This window comes from Garra rufa, chromosome 8, assembly GCF_049309525.1.
Source record: "Garra rufa chromosome 8, GarRuf1.0, whole genome shotgun sequence".
NCBI classification, from domain to species: domain Eukaryota; kingdom Metazoa; phylum Chordata; class Actinopteri; order Cypriniformes; family Cyprinidae; genus Garra; species Garra rufa.
This window is the reverse complement of record NC_133368.1, coordinates 43118470-43139940: the sequence shown is the minus strand read 5'-3', so window position 1 is coordinate 43139940 and position 21471 is coordinate 43118470. Positions and strand designations below refer to the sequence as shown.

At 37.4% G+C, this 21471-nt stretch overlaps 1 protein-coding gene across 1 annotated transcript in view; it reads right to left on the bottom strand.

Moving 5' to 3' along the window:
- Nucleotides 1–19934, bottom strand: part of igfbp2b (insulin-like growth factor binding protein 2b) — a 34317-nt gene extending 14383 nt beyond the window's left edge. Inside the window, exon 1 of the mRNA XM_073845572.1 lies at nucleotides 19462–19934. Within this exon, the coding sequence (XP_073701673.1) occupies nucleotides 19462–19804 (343 nt within the window). The 5' untranslated portion in view covers nucleotides 19805–19934. The remainder of the gene's footprint in view (nucleotides 1–19461) is intronic.
- Nucleotides 19935–21471: the final 1537 nt, after the last annotated feature.

Here is a 21471-nt window from a genome sequence, read left to right as displayed (position 1 = left end):
CCTACATCAGATACACCGATTTGATTGGTTCCCACAATTGCTTACGTATTGCAGTAACCTGCATCATTGCTCGATGCCAGAGTGTCTTGCAGAGACAATTCAAATTGTGCTCTCGCGAGACCTCTGGATTTCCAGGGTACTGGTAGTCCACTATATGAAAAATGTTTGGGTATAATATGTCACAGTTTACTTTATTTTGCTATCCTCACTTACATAATTTAACTATAGTGTCCTGCAACCACTAGTAAAAAAATATAAAAAATTATATCCAGTGTCTGAAATCTGAATCATTTTTGGTTTGACTGTATATATCAATTGTTTAAATAAATAAATAACTTAAAAATACACTTACAGCTGTTATTTAAATTTCTTTGAATTTTGAATTCTACCACCTAAATTCAATTCAAACTTCAGAATTTGAATGGCTTTTTAAAGACATTCTCTATTAAATTCTAAATGCAGCACAACCCTGTTAGGCTAGATGTTGCATAACTAATTGTCATATTATTTATAGAAATTTGGATTATTGCTCTCATGTCAAAGACCGCAAGCAATCTTTTTTTGTCAATGAAAACAAACCCAGGATCACCGTTCTGGCAGTGCATCAAAGCAAGGCAGAGAGAAAGTTAAAGGCTAGGATTAATGACAGCTCTTGAATCAGATAGTCATAGAGGCCTGTGAACCGATACGTGCCTTTTAAGTCAAAAGGAGCCTGGCAAATCACAAATCACTTTCATCCTTATTTAAAGGAATAGTTTGCCTCTCCAAAAATTACTTTCATTGTGTAAAAAAAAAAAAAAAAAAAAAAAAAAATCTTCTTTTGTGTTGCACAGATGAAAGAAAGTCATACCGACTTGGAATGGTGTAAAATTAGTAAATAGGTTTGAAACAAAATTAGGTTGAGTAAATAATGACATAACTATTCCTACCTAGGTAAAATCACTTTGACCCCTTGAATTAGGTGGGAGCATCAAAGCACAAAGACCGCTGAACAAACCTCTTTGTATTTGATCCAGAATGTACTGTACCAGCAGATGCGTGCTTTTGGACTTTGAATGGGTCAAATTGGCTGCATATCCCCTATGGTAACATAACTTGCACAGAGCAGGTCACTTGGACTATAGCTGTCGCTTTGAAACTCTTGCCTGCATTCAAGTCTGCTCTGTCTCTGGCCCATCGACATTAAAAAGCAGAACCCTCAGGCCACGAGCCCAGAGCTGCTCGAATGAAGTCAGCGCAGGGTGAGTATGGGAGCCTAGAGATCTGAAGGGGGGCGATCGCTCTGAGCATTGTCCAGCACCGAATGCTGTGGTCTAAAGTTTCAGGTCCAATTGTGAAGGAACCAACCTAAGAATAGTGTCTGAAATAGCAGGCGACTTTGCCAGAGTTTGCCTCATTGAAGAAATTATTGGCGGGTGTGCTTCAGCAGACACCTGCCATTACGTATCCTCGGAAGCATCCCTGTTCCACACTCTCATCCCTGGGCCTACACCAGCAACACTTCCCACTCATAGTTCCTCTCTCTTTCCAAAGGCTTAGTGTGTGGGCTGTGCGGTTGGGGAGTGGACAGGAACTCTTTTCAGGGCCTGGGCTGGTTTCTCTCTCGCTTCTTCCAAGGAAGCATGACACGCTGTTGAAAAGTCAAGTGCCACTTGTGAAATAACACACTGACTGTGTTCCAAATCTTACTGAGCTGTCTATGTAGGGAACATTTTAAGGCATCACAGGCATGCATTTTGGTGCAAAACCTGTTCCAACGAGAAGACAGATTTACATCTATCATACATAAAGACAATACCATAATGCATTGAAAAAAAGCTCAGCGGGGAAAAAATGTGATATATGATAAGTTATAGACGATATTTAAAATTTCAGAAAGCGGTTATCAACGTATTTAAAAAAACACCCACTTTACTCAAAACCTAGAATGTAAATTTTGTAATGCATATAGGCAATCTGACCAACTCTTAACTACCACTTAATTTACAGACAAATGAGTTTCGTTTGATTTTATGTGAAATGTGAATATAATAATTATGATAGGAATGAGCAAAAACATCAGAGACTAAATAATCTTATCACATATTGGTTGTGCTCTACTATGAGACTTTTACAATAACATGTTTTATATACAAATTAGCATGTATGCATTTAAAAACATCCTAAAATAAACATCCTTAAATGCATCCTAACAGCATCTTACATGTACATCATATAGAGAAAATACTAGAATTAAAAACCGTTATATTTTATTTTATTTATTTGTTTATTTTTGCATTTATGTTATTGTGTTTATATATACACTACCAGTCAAAAGTTTAGACAGTAAGATTTTAATGTTTTTTAAACAAGTCTCTTCTGCTCACCAAGCCTGCATTTATTTAACCCAAAGTCGGCAAAAACAGTAAACTTTTTTGGAAATATTTTTACTATTAAAAAATAACTGCTTTATATAACTGCATATATTTACAATGTAATTTATTCCTTTATTAATAGCTGATTTTTTAGCATCATTACTCCAGTCACATGATCCTTCAGAAATCATTCTAATATTCTAAATTTGCTGCTCAAAGAACATTATTATTAGTATTAGTATCATTATTCTGTTGAAAACCACTGAGTAGATTTTTTTCATGTTTCTTTAATGAATAGAAAGTTCAGAAGAACAGCATTTACCTAAAATAGAAATCTTTTTTTAATATTATAAATGTCTTTATCATAATTTATGATCAATTTAAAGCATCCTTGCTAAATAAAAGTATTAATTTCTATCATTTATACTGACTCCAAGCCTTTTGAACGGTACAGTGTATAATGTTACAAAAGTTTTTTGTTTCAGATAAATGCTCAAAATGTACTTAACTCTTTTAAATATCAATAATAATAATAAGAATAATAATAAAATTAACAGCATTTATTGAACAGCAAATCAGCATATTAAAATGATTTCTGAAGGATATTGTGACACTAAAGACTGGAGTAATGATGCAGAAATTTTAGCTTTGATCACAAGAATAAATTACATTTTAAAATATATTTAAATGGAAAGCAGATATTTTAAATAGTAAAAATATTGCACATTATTACTGCTTTTGCTGTATTTTGGATCAAATAAATGCAGCCTTGGCGAGCAGAAAAGACTTAAAAAAACATTAAAAAATCTTACTGTTCAAAAACTTTTGACTTGTAGTGTATATATAAACACAAAGTCATAAATGCAAAAATAAACAAATAAATAAAATACATTTCTGTATATGACATACATGGAAGATGCTGTTAGGATTCAAAACAAGTACAACAGGCTCTCCTGATTGATATTTATAACTATTTTTAACATTAACAGCATTTACAGTATGGTGTGATGTGCAAAAATAAATAAATAAAATAACACTAATTAATAAATTACATTTTACAGCACTTTCATCACAGTAACTAATATAAGAAAACTGAAAAACCAAAAAACTCAAAGTCAGTTCTGCTCTGGCTGCATGCTACCACCCATAATCAAACACTTTAAATCTTCTCCATCACTGCTGATTTGGTTTAATCTATGCATACTTCTCGAATGAGCTGAAACTGCAGGCTCTATCCAGGATTTATCAAAATGCAGAGGTCTGACGGCAGGATTATAACCGGTCGTATTGGTTTACAGTACACAATCTACTGATATATACAAACATGCACTCAACGACACGCAACATGAAGCTCTTGTAACCAGCAAGCTCTGGTCGATTTGTGGCAAAAAAAACTGAGGCCTACTGCATGCTGGGAAAACAACCCAAAGACACTGACATTGATTGAAACCTGTCCACAGTTTACCCATCCGGTTAAACATTTACAGAAAACGCTTTTTCATCCCACACGACTAGGAAGAGGGAGCCGAGCGGCCATGTTGTTTTTCCAAACAGGCTGCAGCGAGCACGCTGGCTCGCAGAATGTGTCAGTATGAAAAAGTAATGCAAGAAAAACATACGCAGCTGCGATGCCCAAAAAGCCGGCTTGTATCTGGCGCTCGTTCTTCCTTACATAACCATGTGGCCTTTTGTGAAGGTTGTAACTTCAAGGACCCGCTGTACCATGGCGGCATGAAATAACAGTGTAGAATGTAATTTAATTTCCTTTCTTTTGTGGAACTACACGACTCACAGGAAAGCTATGCCAATGTCCGGCAAAACAGGACCAGGTGTGGGAGGGTTTCGCAAAAACTAAATGTTGGTTTTGGTGAGTGCAGAATGGCTTCCCTTGGGCATGTACAAGAGGTTTTTGGAGCTCAAATTTGATACGGCTTTCACTTAGTCTGGCACACCGTGCGAGGCACTTGCAATAGAGTTTAGAAACTGAAATGGAAGTCAAGGTATGCCGAAGCTGGTCCTCAAAATGACCACTGGCTGTATGAACAACTAACTTTGATTCTCAAAGGACTATGGAAATAAAGCTTTCAGATAAAAATAGTATTAAAAACACAGCACATAACATACTGTTCTGGGTGCTTTTAAACCAGAGCTTTAACAACAATAACAGTGTTAACTGGGGATGCACCGAATGTTCAGCAACCAAAATTATTTGGCTGAAAAGAGCAAAAAAAGCTATTTCAGTGATTGGCCAAATCAAATAGAGGTGCACACTAATGCAGCAAACAGAAGAGAAAGGGCTGGTTGTTGCTGGTTACTATATGACTGAAACGCGAAATGGCCTTAAACCATTCGTAAATAAACAACAGAATGTTATGTTGTCTAATACATGCACAAATTGTATTTATTCTGACAGCACTGCATGAGCTCCTTAGCCAGGGTTCAAAGTCCAAAGTGCAAGGAAAATCTGCTTGATGAGAATCATTCATATCTGCTGCTGTCAGCAAAAAGTAGTACTGAGGTCTTCTTGTGGGTTTCCGCCAAAATAAAAGTAATTTTACTGTTGTTCTGTAAAATAAAATAAAAAAAGAACGACAAAAATAATAATTACAACAGCTTTATTAATACATTTTTTATAACATTCTCCTTTGCTCAACAAGGCTGCGTTTATATGTACATTAAAAAGCACATGCCTAATTCAAGAAAGGGGTCTTAAAAATGTCCAAATAATATTATATTATTTTACTAACTTATTAATTTTAGGTTAAATTGTGCTTTGTTGGTAGGCTAAAATATCTAATAGAATGTAAAAAATATTCAGTGTTAAGTAAATATTTTTAAATTGTTGTTTTGTAATTGATTTTTTATTTATTAATTTTTTTTTAAAAGCAAGACAAAACTGTAAAAAGCACATTTTGGCTATTTAATTTATGCAATGGTGAAAAAAATTGGCAAAACACGAAAAACCATGATCGGTAATTGGCCTTCGGCCCAGTGTTTAATTTTGTTCGGCTTCAGCCAAGAATTTTCATTTTGGTGCATCCCTAGTGTTAAAGGGATCGTTCGGAGTAGAATTGACTTCATTGCTATGCACTCCGAAGCCCATGTAAATACCCCATCCGAAGTTTTTTTTACCCTAGTCAAACATTTATGGAGATATTAGAGTTTTTCGAATTGCTTGTTACAGGAGTGAATGGTACATGTGATGTATCTCGTAAATTGCACAACTAAACGTGCAAGTAATCTTACCAAACTTGTACAGTAGTGTAAATAGGTTATGTACTCACAAAACGCTGCATCAGCACATTTGTAAGTCCACCATGAGTGTTTTAAAAACACGTTTTAGCCGATCCCTACTAGTCTCAAAAACTACAAATGGCGACACGTCGACGTCACTTCCCTGGTTTGAAAAAAGCACGTAAAAGTCCTCCTACAAGTTGACATGCACACAGATGTAGTAGGAGGACTTTTACGTGCTTTTTTCAAACCAGGGAAGTGACGTCGACTTGTAGTTTCTGAGACTAGTAGTTCTCGGGTAAAACGTGTTTTTAAAACACTCATGGTGGACTTACAAATGTTCTGATGCAGCGTTTTGTGAGTACATAACCTATTTACACTACTGTACAAGTTTGGTAAGATTACTTGCACGTTTAGTTGTGCAATTTACGAGATACATCACATGTACCATTCACTCCTGTAACAAGCAATTCGAAAAACTCTAATATCTCCATAAATGTTTGACTAGGGTAAAAAAAACTTCGGATGAGGTATTTACATGGGCTTCGGAGTGCATAGCAATGAAGTCAATTCTACTCCGAACCATCCCTTTAAAGGGGCTATATGCAATTCTCTGAAATTTAAACTAGTGACTGACACCTGTGGCCAAAAAACGGAACTGCTCTTCCTTTCTGCTCGCTCTCGCAGCACGCGCTCGTACGTGCAAACTTCACAAGTCATCCGCTGCCAAGAAGTCAACATTATGTTTACAGAGGTAAGAACAGTCAAATACATATATTGTTTGAGAAACTAAGTTTGTTTGTAATAACAGGCTAATTGCTGACTAGCGGTGGTGGCAGAGTGATCTGAAAGTTTAACATGAACGCGCTTTACGTCACATCCGCAGACAGCGCGCGAAAAATCCGACCCGACAGAAAATAGGAAAAATAGGATACAGGCTTATAGGTGCACCCACTATCAGTATGCTCATCAGGAGATGTTTGAGTCATAAATGGTCAAATAAAAAGGCTATTGTTACGTTTATTTTAGGGAAAAAGTTGCATATAGCCCCTTTAACTAAAACTATTAAAAAACATTGTTATTCAAAATAAAGCTGAACATATAAATATTTGATGACTGAAAATATTAAAATAAAACAAAGTGTGGTTCAAACCAAACAAAATGTGAAAACAGATGCAAGAGCTGGTGGACATCTTTCCCCAATAACCACAAGTATAAAAGACAAACCACTTCTTCTACTGTTCTGTCCTGCAGGACCTTCCACTGGTGTCCTCTACAGTACTTCATTAAAACATCTGTTCAGTGTCTTAGTATTTCGCACTCTCTCTGATTCCACTTAAGAAAATTGTTCTGAGAAGTAATTTGTCACTATCCTCTGGGAGCAGTTCCCCATTTTTTTCTCCCCCATTTGATGAAAAAGCGTTTAAGATTTCATTCAACCTAAACTACCCACCCTGAGCCTCTTCTCAATACACGGTGGATCATGCCAGCACTTTTCTCTGTCTTTCTCTTCTACTCTCCCTCGCTCTCTTTTATCTTTTCTGTAATTGCATATGCAAAGACTAAACAGCGATGTTGTACGGTCATAAATCAGAGGCCTGCTGAGGGAGCCTCAATGATTCAGCAGCCACTGTGCACAAAGGAAATGTTCTCTGCAGACGAATGCGATTTAGTCCTCGAGTTTCGCATGAGTGTGTGTGCTTCTGCTGAACATTTCTATATACCAAACACAGATTTCAACAAAAAAGAAGATGCAAATAAATGAAGCACTGCAACAGGCTTCTTGAATCATGCAGGTTTTCAAAGGTGCTTCTGAAATAAATTTACATTAAATCAATAACTGAGTCACTTCAATACCTGTCTACCATCACAGCATGCAAATAAACATCAAACTAAGAAGTGTTGTATAGATATCCACTTTAAGTATACTACCAGTCAAAAGTTTTGGAACACTTATTTATTTATTTTTTTAAAGAAGTCTCTTCTGCTCACCAAGCATGCATTTACTTGACCCAAAGTACAGCAAATAAGTAAAATTCTTAAATATTTTTACTATTTAAAATAACTGTTTTCTATTTAAATATATTTTAAAATGTAATTTATTCCTGTGATCAAAGCTAAATTTTCAGCATCCAGTCTAACTTCAGTCTTCAGTGTCACATGGTCCTTCAGAAATCATTCTAATATGCCAACTCGTTTTTTTTTTTTTTTAGGATTCTTTGATGAACAGAAAGATCCAAAAACATTATTTATCTGAAATAAAAGCCGTTTTAATATTAAACACAATACCATTTAAAAGCTTGGAGTCAGTATATTTTTTTTTTTTTGTTTGACCAAATTGATCAAAAGTGATTCTCAAGACATTTATAATGTTACAAAAGATTTCTATTTCAGTTAAATGCTGTTCTTCTGAACTTTCTTTTCATCAAAGAAACCTGACAAAATTCTACTCAGCTGTTTTCAACATAATAAACCAGAATATTAGAATGATCTCATGATATTCTAAAGGATCGTGTGACTGGAGTAATAATGCTAAAAAAATAGCTTTGAAAATCACAGAAATAAATACATTTTCAAATATATTCAAATAGAAAACAGTTATTTTAAATAGTAAAAATATTTCAAATTTTTACTGTTTTTGCAGTATCGAATAAATGCAGGCTTGGTGAGCAGAAGAGACATCTTTAAAAAAACATTAAAAATTGAACTGTTAAAAAAACTTTTGATTGGTAGTGTATCAACACTCAGTATAACATGCTCAAATTACAACCAAATATCAATATAATGTGATTAATATTGAATTATTTCAAAATCAGAGCACTAAAATGTTCTAGAACAGTGCAAAGTAAAACTAAATGTCTATTTCACTAATACTACATGCATATGTGAATTTAATCTGCCAATATGAAGTGATATTTCACCCCAAAAATGTAATTTCTGTCATCATTTACTCACCTTCATGTCATTCTAAACCTGTCTGCATTTATTTTTCGGTTGAGCAAAAAAAAAAAAAAAGAGAGAATTTTGTGTGAACTGTCCCTTTAAGGCTCTAGTATTCCTCAACAGCAAGCAATTTGCTAATCAGTTAGAATTTGACAAATACTAGTGACCTAGTTTCAGTGTTAAGATTCGAGCCTTTGAGGAAACAGCTTGAAGTCAAAGTTTTCCTCAGGAAATGCCTTGGATTCATTTTGTGAAGTACTGTTGATCTCCATTTGGCACCATAGCAACTACAGCCTCCTGAGTGTCAAGGACTGCCTGAGCTTCAGCTTTTGACAAGCGCTTGAGCAACAAGCTTATAAAACTCGGTGATAACACTTGGCACGGTGCTAAGCGTGGGTCTCAGGAAGGCGCTTTGCTAAGTACAGCTGTCAGTAGTTTACAAAAAGAATGTATTAAAAACTCTGGAAATGTTTGCTTTGACCGTGCAAAACAAGATCAAACTTAATCTTTAAACTCACTTGATATTATTTCCTTCTGGTAAGGTATCATAGTAGCACCAACATGTTAGATCAGCTCCACCAAAATTGAAAAGGCAGTCTTCAGGTCAGCAGCCCAAATTATGGACGCTGTGTCCAAACCAATATTCCAGTGATGAGCAATTTGTTCACACTGAATGTAAAAAACCTAACATGATTTTAGTTTTAGACACAGAATACATTTATATTATAACCCATTTGCCTTAAACACGAAAGTGCCACTAGATAACACTAAAGACAACACCAGAGGTATTGATTTTTTTGGCTACAATTTCAATTAGATCATTTAATATTTTACCAGCAGCACAGTATAATTTCAGATTGATCAGACAATTTTTCCTGGTTTTGTGTCATTTTATCAAATGCAGTTTCAAGTACACTGACTGATGTTGCTTTGTTGTAACAGTTAACAAACTGCTAAAAATATATATACAAATGAACCCAAAATAGGTTGTAAATTAAAATTCAGACAGATTAGAGGCATCAGCAATAATCAAAAGTGTGAACATTTATTTATAAGGAAATATCAACAAAAATGTTTATTATTTAATTATAATTTATTCAACTCATTAAAAAAAATGTTCATTTATTGAACATATTAATAAATGTTAATTTCCAACCTATTTTGGGTTAATTTTAAAGGGGTCATCGGATGCCCATTTTCAAGTTGATATGATTATTTAGGCTCTTAAAAAGTCTATAACTTTGGTTAACATTTCTCAATGGTAGTGTAAAACAACACCCTTTTTACCTGGTCAAAAACAGCTCTGCTCAAAGCGAACCATTTTGGCGCTTGTCCCTTTACATGCTAATGAGCTCTGCTCACCCCACCCCTCTCCCCATGAAATCAAAATTAAAAATAAAAAAATAAATAAAAAAAGTTTTTTTGCTTTTAGTATAAATATGCCTTAAGGTTACCTATAAGCTAGTGTCCTTCAAAACAACGACAAAATTTGCATTTACAAGATATGACCATTCAAAACGTACAGTCTCTCACTTCTGCCAATATGAATCAATGATTTTGATGACATCACGCTGCACTTCAGCTTCCCATCAAAGGTTCTGTCCAATCAAATGCTCTCTACAGTCCGTAGCGCCTTTACATGCTAATGAGCTCTGCTCACCCCACCCCTCTCCCCATGAAATCAAAATTAAAAATTAAAAAAAAAATTAAAAAAGTTTTTTTGCTTTTAGTATAAATATGCCTTAAGGTTACCTATAAGCTAGTGTCCTTCAAAACAACGACAAAATTTGCATTTACAAGATATGACCATTCAAAACGTACAGTCTCTCACTTCTGCCAATATGAATCAATGATTTTGATGACATCACGCTGCACTTCAGCTTCCCATCAAAGGTTCTGTCCAATCAAATGCTCTCTACAGTCCGTAGCGCCTTTACATGCTAATGAGCTCTGCTCACCCCACCCCTCTCCCCATGAAATCAAAATTAAAAATTAAAAAAAAAATTTAAAAAGTTTTTTTGCTTTTAGTATAAATATGCCTTAAGGTTACCTATAAGCTAGTGTCCTTCAAAACAACGACAAAATTTGCATTTACAAGATATGACCATTCAAAACGTACAGTCTCTCACTTCTGCCAATATGAATCAATGATTTTGATGACATCACGCTGCACTTCAGCTTCCCATCAAAGGTTCTGTCCAATCAAATGCTCTCTACAGTCCGTAGCGTCCCGCCCCCTTCTCTATCTACGTTGAAGCTGTGACTGACATTCTTAGGAGACATTCTTGTCTACTCCTGCTCCGGTGTCGAAACAATTACGCCGAAAAATACTGTTAACAGCTCACTCAAGGCGGGTCTATGCTAAAACATCAGAGTTAGTCAACAATCATGGGAGGGGCCTGTGCAAAACTATGTCACTCTGCCAAGAAGAATTTGTGAATGCTTGATCTGAGAAAGTGGTTATGATTTATAGGGAATTAAAAAAAAAAAAACACTGGGTGGCGGGGCTATCTAGCACAACTTAACAGATACAGATAATTTATTATATAATATTTAATATGAATATTTTATATTATTTTATAAATGTTAAAAAAAGCATAGTATAGTGTGTTATATAAATGTTTCTCAATTATAACCCCCCCAAAAAATTACACCTGAGCTGAAATCAGCATGACAGCTAATATGGCAGCATGTAAGTTACAAATCGTATTCCTTGTCAGGCATAACAAAATAGACCTGCTGACAGGAATGCGGATGTGTGCCGAGAGGTATTAACACAGTCTTGCTGCTGCTAGACTTGTATTCTTTGCAATAATTTCATTGTGAATATACCTGTTGCTGTCAATATTGACATTTAATGTGTATAAGTCAGGCAGGCAGGCAGCCAGCATTATAGCCCATAGTGAAAGATGGCTGGATGTGTCAGACTGTGTATTTTGCTGACACTCTTCCATCATCTCTTCAGTCTGTGGGGGGTTGTCTAGGCTGGCCTTGGGGAGAAAGGACCAAGTGCTTTTTTTCTGTTATTTCAATTGCTTGTTTGACACCACGACACTCTAGATGCCCCGGAGCAAAAGTAAAGTCACGGCGCCTGCAAGGAGCCTCCTCTGGTGTTGCAGGTCTCGACAAGCAGCCGCCACCCAAGGCATCCCCACTGCAGGCACTGGAGAGATGTTGAAGAGAGCATGTCTCAGCACATCAGACCCAGAAGGGATCCAAGGGCAATCACAGTACACAAAATACAAAGAGAAAGAGGAAAAGGCTGAAAAACAAACATGAGATACAAACCGCTAGCTTGAATAAACATGAGATATATTTTTAGGATGGTGGTGAGGAGGCTGGATTTTCTGGAAGTTTACAGGTGCATCTTTTACTTGCCTTTAGCTAATGATCCATGGTTATATTCATAATTTTTGTGTGCATTTTATTTTTAAGCATATTAATTGTAGTTTTGGATTTATCAGACTATGCTTCCTGGTTTTGTCATTTTATCAGAAGCAACTTAAAGTACATTGACTGATGCTCGCTTTGAGAGGGGTTGATACTGTTAAAGGATTAGTTCACTTCCAGAATAATATTTCCTGATAATTTACTCACCCTTATGTCATCCAAGATGTTCATGTCTTTCTTTCTTCAATCAAAAAGAAATTAAGGTTTTTGAGAAAATCATTAAAGGATTTTTCTCCATATAGTGCACTTTAATGGGGACCATTGGGTTGAAGGTCCAAAATGCAGTTTAAATGCAGCTTCAAAGGGCTCTACACGATTCCAGCTGAGGAATAAGCATCTTATCCAGCGAAACAATTGGTTATTTTTTTTTTTATTAATAATAATAATAAAATATATACTTTAACCACAAATGCACGTCTTGCACTAGCTCGACTTCACACATTTTGTAATCGCACACGTGAGATGTAGGTGCATGTTCTGACCCATTGTTTACAAAACAAACGTGCAAAGAAAGCCCTTTACAAACAAGACAAAACAACAATGTTGCATGATTTTGGAAGTTAAATAAGAAAATGAGATGGAGTTTTCCGCCCTTCCCCGTCCTTTTTGAAACAAAGTAGGCTGAGATTGTGTAGAGCCCTTTGTAGCTGCATTGAAACTTCAACCCATTGGTCTCTGTTGAAGTCCTGTCACACCCCAGGACTGTTTGTTGTGGTTTCTCCCTCTTGTGCCCATATTTGGTTATGTTCCTGTTCCTGTTTTTGTTGTGTCATTATTACTTGATCCTCCTCACCTGTCTGTCCCTCATAAACTACCCTACTTTAGTTCTAGCCCGTTAAGTTTTCCCTCGTCCGGTATTATGAATGTTACCTGATGTGTGTGTGTGTGTGTGTGTGTGTGTGTGTACCTGGTATTCATCACGTTGTGGGGACCAAATGTCCCCACAAGGATAGGAAAACCAGTAGATTTTGACCTTGTGGGGACATTTCTCAGGTCCCCATGAGGAAACAGGCTTATAAATCATGCACAATGAGTTTTTTTGATGAAGTAAAAGTGTGCACAATCTCCTGTGAGGGCTAGGTTTAGGTGTAGGGTAGGTGTAGGGCGATAGAAAGTACGGTTTGTACAGTATAAAAACTATTACGCCTATGGAATGTCCCCATAAAACATGTAAACCCAACGTGTGTGTGTGTGTGTGTGTGTGTGTGTGTGTGTGTGTGTGTGTGTGTGTGTGTGTGTGTGTGTGTGTGTGTGTGTGTGTGTGTGTGTGTGTGTGTTCCTGCCCTGTCTGGAGACTCTTGTCGTGGAACTATTAAAATGTGTTTTAACTTATTCGTCTTCATAATCCTAACTCTTCACACACACCGAATCGTGACAGAATATCAGACCTAAAACAAAAATAGTAAGCACCCCCCCCCCTTTACCCCTCGTTTTGTTTTTCATCTAGGCAAGTGTTTATTTTTATTTTTTTCCCCCTCCATGGATATCACTGCTTTTTTTTTTACCTCCCTAGCCCGCAAAGATCTTTCTCAAAGGACTATGCTGTTGAGTTCAGCCAGCTCACCACTGTAACAATTTTTGATGACGCAATGCTGAACTCACTGTTCTGGATCGGGGCAAATTACCATCGCGCCCAGACACCACTGGACTGTGCTGGAGGAAGGCAATCATCTGGTGTCTGGAGAGTGTCCGGCCCTGATCCAGAACCACTCCGGACCCTGAGCCCAGCCCAAGATCACCTCGCTGCGCAGAGCTGCCAATGACAGAGAGCCAGAGCCTTCCGTGGTCATTTAGCCATCGTCATTAGAAACGACAGAGCTGATGATCGCCCTGGAGCCAGAGCCCCAAGTGTTTGACCAGGTGTGAGAGCTGACAGCACAAGCGACAGTGTTTGTTCCCTTCCTCAATGCCCTTTCCACTGGATCATGTCAGCCCCTCAGTTCACCATCTCTGGCGTGGGTTTGTCTCGGGTCTGCCCATCTCTAGCTACATTGCCGTCGAGTCTGGAGGATCCCTCAACTCTGCCTCCAGCCTCCGAGGCCCAGACTCCGCCTTCGTCCTGCCACCCAGCGGCTACGCCATGGCTCCCTCGTCTACACGGAACCCATTAGTCCACTAGCTCTGCCGGGCTCCCTCGTCCCTCCGGCTCCACCTTGGTCAGTCGTCCCCCTACCTCCACCTCGGGACTGCACTACTCCAGCTGTGCCTTGTCCGTTCATCCCACCAGCTCCGTTGGGCTCCTCCTTCCCTCCAGCTCCACCTCAGTCCTCTTTTGCTCTGGCTCCGCCGCGGCTTTCCGGATCTCCGCCTACGCCTTGGTCACCGAAGCCACCTGCTCCGCCTTGGCCCTCCAGATCCTCGGCTTCGACCAGGCTCTCCATCTCCACCTCGGGCTCCGCTGCTGGCGGTCGGCCCACTGGAGTCATCAGCCCTTCCTCTACCATGGCTCCTTTCTCTGTCGGCTCCACCGTGGGTCGCCATCATGGCTGCGGCCTGGGTCCCGCCTTGCTCCTCCTGCTAAAAGTCCCTCCTGTCTTCTCCCTGGCTCCTCACTCCATCTGGTCCATCCTGGATCCTCCTGTCTCATCCCTCTGGGTGTCCATCCTCCACCCCAAGTCCCCCTCCGTCTAACTACCCTACTTTAGTTCTAGCCTGTTTTCCCTCGTCCGGTATTGTGAATGTTACCTGATGTGTGTGTTCCTGTCCTGTCTGGAGATTATCTGTCATGGAATTAAAGTGTGTTTGAACTTATTCGTCTTCATTATCCTGCCTCTTCACACACACCAAATCGTGACAAGTCCACTTTTCTATAGTTGATGTAAAAATAAAAGTATTCGATGAATAAAACTAATGAAAATTCAAAATGTTTCAAAAAGTTTAAGCTAAATAAAAATATTTTTTTAAATAATATTAATAATAATAATAACAACAACAACGACAAAAAATGTGCTGTTCGGATAAGATAAATTTAGATATACATTTACATCTAAAATTAAAATGAAAACTAAAAAATATTAATATGTATGCCAATTCAAAATATTATTAAATAATATAATTGTATGTAAATATTATTTGACCCTCTAACCTTAACACTCTCTATTCTAATTCTATTTTTTTTTAACTTGACCCTTTAAGACTTGTACTTTATTTGTTTTCTAACTAACAGTAGCTTCTATATTCTTTTTGCATTCTATTTATTTGTTTTCTTTTTATTTATCATTTAATTAAAAAGATAGCTTTTTCTATTCTGTTGATTTTGATCGCTTCCATTTGTAAGTTGCTTTGGATAAAAGCATCTGCTAAATGACTAAATGTAAATATAAACAATTCTAAAATAACACTGGTTGAGAGCAAATATGCTGTTGAAGCAATAGTTGACTCAAATTATTATTATTTATTTATTTATTTATTTATTTCATTATTTACTCACCCTCATGTTGTACAAAATCTTTGTCAATGTTGCATGAAGCACGAAAATGATATTAAGCCAACTTTTGAGGCTGGTTTTTATTCCGCACAAATGGCTGACCCCCAAAAAGCACAAAAACTATTCTAAAAGTATGATTAAACTAGTCTATATAACTCATGCTCAATTCTTCTAAAGTCATATGATAACTTTTGTATAAAGAACAGACCAAAATTTAAGACATTCACTGATCTAAGCAAAGTTCACAAATATAATTTACACTATATCCCAAGTCATCTGAAGCAGTATTAATAATCTTCCCCTCTGGTACAGCTTTGAAATCTCATATCCAGTTGAAAATATTCAATCCTATTGTAACAGGACACACGCCATGCAAGAACCAGTGGTGTTTGCCATCAAATCTTTTGTGACACATCTAAATACGCCATTTTTCTCATTCAACACAAGTTGGACTATGATCTGTGAACTCTTATGACTCTTTAGACCAGTGACGAACAGCTTAGATTTCAGCCTGTTCTACACAATAAACTAACATAAGACTTGTATGTATACACTGCCATCGTTTGGAAACAGTGCAGCTCTTTTTGTTGGAACAACATGAAGGTGAATAAATGATGACAAAATTTCCATTCTTGCCTGAACTTATCCTTTAAGTGCCATGCTAAAGGTCACAACGACGACAGAGGTTCTCAGATGTGTTGCAAAATAGTTCTCAAAACCCTGGATATGGACAAAACACATTCTAGACTTCTTGAAACCCAGGGGAACATTATGCAAGCCAGCATCTGTGCACTGGTTAAGTGTCATTACTAAAGATGTTCCTTTCATTAGGTTCTAATGCATGCTAGATCATGTTTAAGGCAGCCGCCTGATATATGAACAATGCTAACTACAGGTGGTGCACTATGCTCACAGTTAAGGCTATGCACAGTGCGGTTTCAGATAATTAAAAGATGCTCAGTGTGATGAAACTACAGGATTCTGAATCTAATTCACCAGCCGCAATGCGGAATAAGCCTTCATTTGAGATGCTATGTCTGGGTGCCAAATCACAACATTTAGTTAAAGCTATACCGATGAGTGGCCACGCAGTAAAACACAACTGCATGCAGCGAACACAAAGAAGCGGATCAGAGGTCTTGGATGTAGCACCTTCTAGTGAGTTTTCATAATTACAACATTCATTCATAGTTCACTGCATTAATGAGCCTTAATAGACAACATACTCGGCATTCATTAGATCAGCAATAATTGAGTTTTCTGAAAAAGAAGTACTGGGCCAGAACGGATACTGGCCTTGGCTAACAAGATTTCCACAAGAATTAAGTAACCACACTCACAGGACTAACTGGTTTGATGCTGATTTTGAATTCTTCTCACAAAAAACAGTGAGAAAAGAAAGACAAATGTGTGTGTGCTACTGACCACACACCTCACTGCCAAACGATCTGCCAATTGGAGTTTTGATTAAACGCTTAGTTAAATGATTTTGTCATCATTTACTCACCCTCAAGTTTTTCCAACTCCAACTACTATTTTATTTCTTCCAGAAAACATTAAGGAGATCGAATGCAGCATATCTGAGCTTCTGTTTTCCATACAATCACAGCCGATGGTGAATTAAACTGCTAAGCTGCAAAAAGCAAAATAAAAGTATCATTAAAAAAGTCCATGTGACTTAAAGCGGTAATTCACCATTGCCAAAACAGATTTTAATAAAAGCTGGTCGTCTATGGAGTAACGTTTTTTTTCTTTCTTCTTTGAATTTTCTTGTGTAGGTTAAGAGTACACAGTGTTCATTTACATTTAATAAAGCATTAATATTTACAGGAAAATCTCCTCTAAAAACATGCAGTTGTGTTTGTATGGAAAACAGAAGCTTTGACATTCAGCCTTTTTTTTACAGAACAAATAAAATAACACAGTGCCAGAAAAAACACGAGGGTGAGTAATGGTGAACTTTAACTATCTTTAGCGCTGGCAGTATTTTCTCTTTATTAGAAACCTGCGTTGGAAAGGCTTGGAAATGAGCTGATTAATTGCTGGTGCTGGGCAACCCTGTTGCTTAGTGTTTACTGGTATCCCAAAATACACCATTCAAAGGCTGCTCAGACAGCGTAGCGGGGCAGATTCACAAAGGGTGCCTGGACGGGCCTCAAAGTTCAGTGTGCAAAAGTCCAATTTGTGCCAGGCGACATTAGCCTTTCACCCTTGATTTCTTGGAAAACACAACGGCACAACAGGATAACGGCTGCCAATTTGTTTCAAAGCAGAGGCATTTGGCACCATTTAGTCATCAGTAATTTGAAAATTCTTTATTTTATTAGAAATCTAGGTCACATATTTCAGTTGCATGGCAAAAGGTTAGAACGGCTCATCCTGGCCTTTAGAGCAAAAGAGACGGCCTCTGATGACACCCACATGGGATTATACAAATGATATTATGAAGGCAGCATTGTGCATGATACACTTATTTCCCTATTCAGAAAGAACTAACCCCTGAGAAAGTTTTAAAAAATGTATGTGAGACCATAAACCACAAAACCAGTCATAAGGGTACATTTTTGAAAAATTGAGATGTATACATCATCTAAAAAGCTGAATAAATAAGCTTTCCATTGATGTATGATTTGTTAGGATAGGACAATATTTGGCTGAGATACAACTACTTGAAAATCACGAGTCTAAGACTGCAAAAGAAAAAAATCATAATACTGAGAAAGTCTTTAAAGTTGTTCAAAAGAAGTTCTTAGCAATGCATATTACTAAATAAAAATTAAGTTTTGATATATTTACGGTAGGAAATCTACAAAATATCTTTATGCCAAAATTAATTTTGACCCATACAATGCATTTTTGGCTATTCCTACACATATACCTGTGCTACTTAAGACTGGTTTTGTAGTCCAGGGTCACATATATTATTTGTGGGCCACTGAGGCAAAAAAAAAAAAAAGAATGGCATACTTCACAGTGTCAATAGTTTAGCAGGTAATAAGCTTGTTTGCTTACTGAGGGGATCAATGGTCCCACAGTCAAATAAATTTCAACACTGGTCATCCTACTGCAACCAAAAGTCTTGGTTTCATTGCCACAGTGTTATAGATCTCTGATCACAACCTAAGGACAGTAATAACAAAGGAACAAAATTTGACAAGGAATTTTCATAGTTTTTCCAGTGTTTGTGACCAGACCAAATAAGCTTAAATAGCAATATAAATTTGGGCCTGCAGTGACTATAGAAATTTTCATGACTTTTCCAGTCATTTATTACTGGGATAAAGCTCTGTTCCCATCGGCAGCGACCTGCATTGATGAAACGACCTGAACTCAGAGACTGCTGAGGACAGGATGTGGGTGTGTCCAGTATCACAAAGTTGTGAAAGTTTTGTAAAAGTGGAGCACCTTATGTAAATATTTTTTTCTTTCTTGAACTAGATATTACTTTATAAAAAAAATATAATTTCTAAAGAATAAAATAAAATAAATATTAAATTATTTTAAACTCTGTTATGTGTGGGTGTAAATTATTTTAAATTGTAAAATATATTGATTTATTACTACCGATTATATTTCATGTCAACTTTTTAATAATATTTAAACAACAATAAATTCATGTTTACATAAAAATAAATAATGGTCTCCCATTTTAACTCTGCAAATGAACATGACTTTTTCAATATTGCATTAATTCCCATGAACTTTCCAAAGAAATTCCAATTTTACCACTGACTGCCATTCCCAGGTTTTCCATGACTGTGAGAATCCTGATATAAACAAATTCAGGCACATATGATCAGATGCACCAGAAGCAGTTCAGACAGAAGTTGGTGATCTAACAAAGGGGCTGTATAAACAATCAAACAAGATGGTGGAGAAAAGGGTGCCAGAACAAAGACCCTGCACTGATATTTGACTCACTGTAGATTTCCCAAGTCAAGGAGAAATCAACACTGAGGAGACATCAAAGTGCACCATCATCCGTGTGATATGCACACATTTTGGCAGCGGCTGTGCATCAATTCATGTTCACAAACAAGTCTTGAGACTTACCACTGTGTCCTGACTCCTGGTTGGTCATGGTGGGCTCCAGGTCCACTTTGTTCTCGCATCGTCCGAGTCCCTGTATCAGCTGCTCCAGCGGTAACTCTGAATTCGCGCTCGGGTAACACCTCAAACCGCTCCCGCATCTCGGCGTGTAGACGCCGCACAGCTCGCCCTTCTGCCGGGCGCAAACCGGACAGCAACCGCAACCCGGTTCCCTGACAATCTCGCAAGAGGTGGTGAGCTTGGGACACGCCGCCTGGCGCTCCGCGGTGCAGCTCGGGCAGCGGAACACGATCTCCCCGAGCGAGCCGTGCAGGAGCAACAAACTGCAGAGCAATGCAGGAAACATGCCGTTATCTTTAAGTCTGACAGATGTCGGGATTCTGCAGGCGACTTCAGGTGGAAAAGTAAAAGTGCGTTTGGGGACAGGTGAGGTTCGCCGGAGAGCTCTGCTGGGTCCTATTTGCTGTCATGTTACTCCGAAATGACATCACGTCAAAAGCTAGTCAAAGTCAAGTATAGATGGAGAAGTCGATATGGTCGACTGCTGGCTATTTCATCTGCTGAGAGATAAGCTGCTTGTTTTGGAAACTTAGCTTGTGTATTTGTTATGGTTGCTACTACTGTTAGTGTTCCTTTATTTGAAATTACTATAGTAACAGTAGTTTCAGCCAAAAAAAAAAAAGAACAAAAGTTGCCTTTTATCATTCACACACTGTTTTTGTTGTTAGAAAAATAAACATAAAAGTTGTTCTTTTTATAACAACAAAACCGATGTGCGAATTATCCATTTTCTGTCAGTTTTTTGGCGTGAACAATCTAAATTGTATTTTAGGGCTTTTAGCACGGTCAGCTAACGTTGACTATGTTAAATAAGTTTAAACAAAACACCTTATGACATTTTATACTTTATTTTTGATATGTGAGTTTGTAATTAATCGATAAATGCTTTGTTTATCCACCTTTGTCTTCCCGTAAAAGTGGGCGCGGCCATTTGTAAATTTTATGGGTTTGACTTCTGTTCTCAAGCATTTTTAGCTGTACAAAACAGCTGGTTTTGCTGCTTGATATTGCAAATTGGTATCTTTACCATATTATTTTAATGTGTTATCTTAATTATGAGCACACTGTTTTGTAGTGCAAACAGTATGCGGTTTACTGCATGTTGTTATTCTTCTCATTACTTCTCTATAGCAGCTAATGAACAGGAAGTCTCACCCATAGGACACTGATTCTAATGGCCATTGCACACAGTCCGAAATTTTTGCACGTTAAAAAATAAATAAATACGACCTCACGTTGTGTCAATTGAGTTTACACACTGCCTCCGTAACTTTCGTCTGTCATAAAAAAATTCGGATCAGGTTCGATTTTCTGCGTTTTCGCATCCGTAGCAAGGATTTTAACAGGAAAGGATGACGACTACGAAAATTTCGGGCTCAGTGTGCAAAAACCGCTCAGGCAGCCTACTGTTTTTACCTCATCAGATGATTGTGTGCATTTATTTGGGCCAATTCTGACTAGTGAGTTTTCGGTTACCGAAACTTTGTTTAAAAACAATTTAAACTTAGTAGTATCGTCTTGTTAGGATGTTTTGACTTTCTTTAAGGGGGTTTCTTTAAATATTCTTGTATTCGAGATACATTTCTTAGGTTTTAATGTTTTTGGAAAGAGAATATGAGTGGCGGTTGCTTGTAAAATTGGCTGACCATAATGCTAGATTATTGTGGGTGATTACCATAATGTTGCTATGCACATGGTAGGTTGTTTTGTGTCTTTTTATTATGTTGCTATTTGATTGCTATGGTGCAATAGGTGGTTGGTACAGCATTGATGACTTAGAAAGTAAAAACACATCTTTCCTCAACAAGCCATTTGACTTGAAATACATCATTCATGCCAGCAGCACAAACAAGACTTATAAGCAGTTTGTAAGATGTTAAACGTATGAAAACATGTGTCACAGCACTGCAAGTGTGCGCAAAGCATTTTATAAATTGAATTTTATAGGTCTAC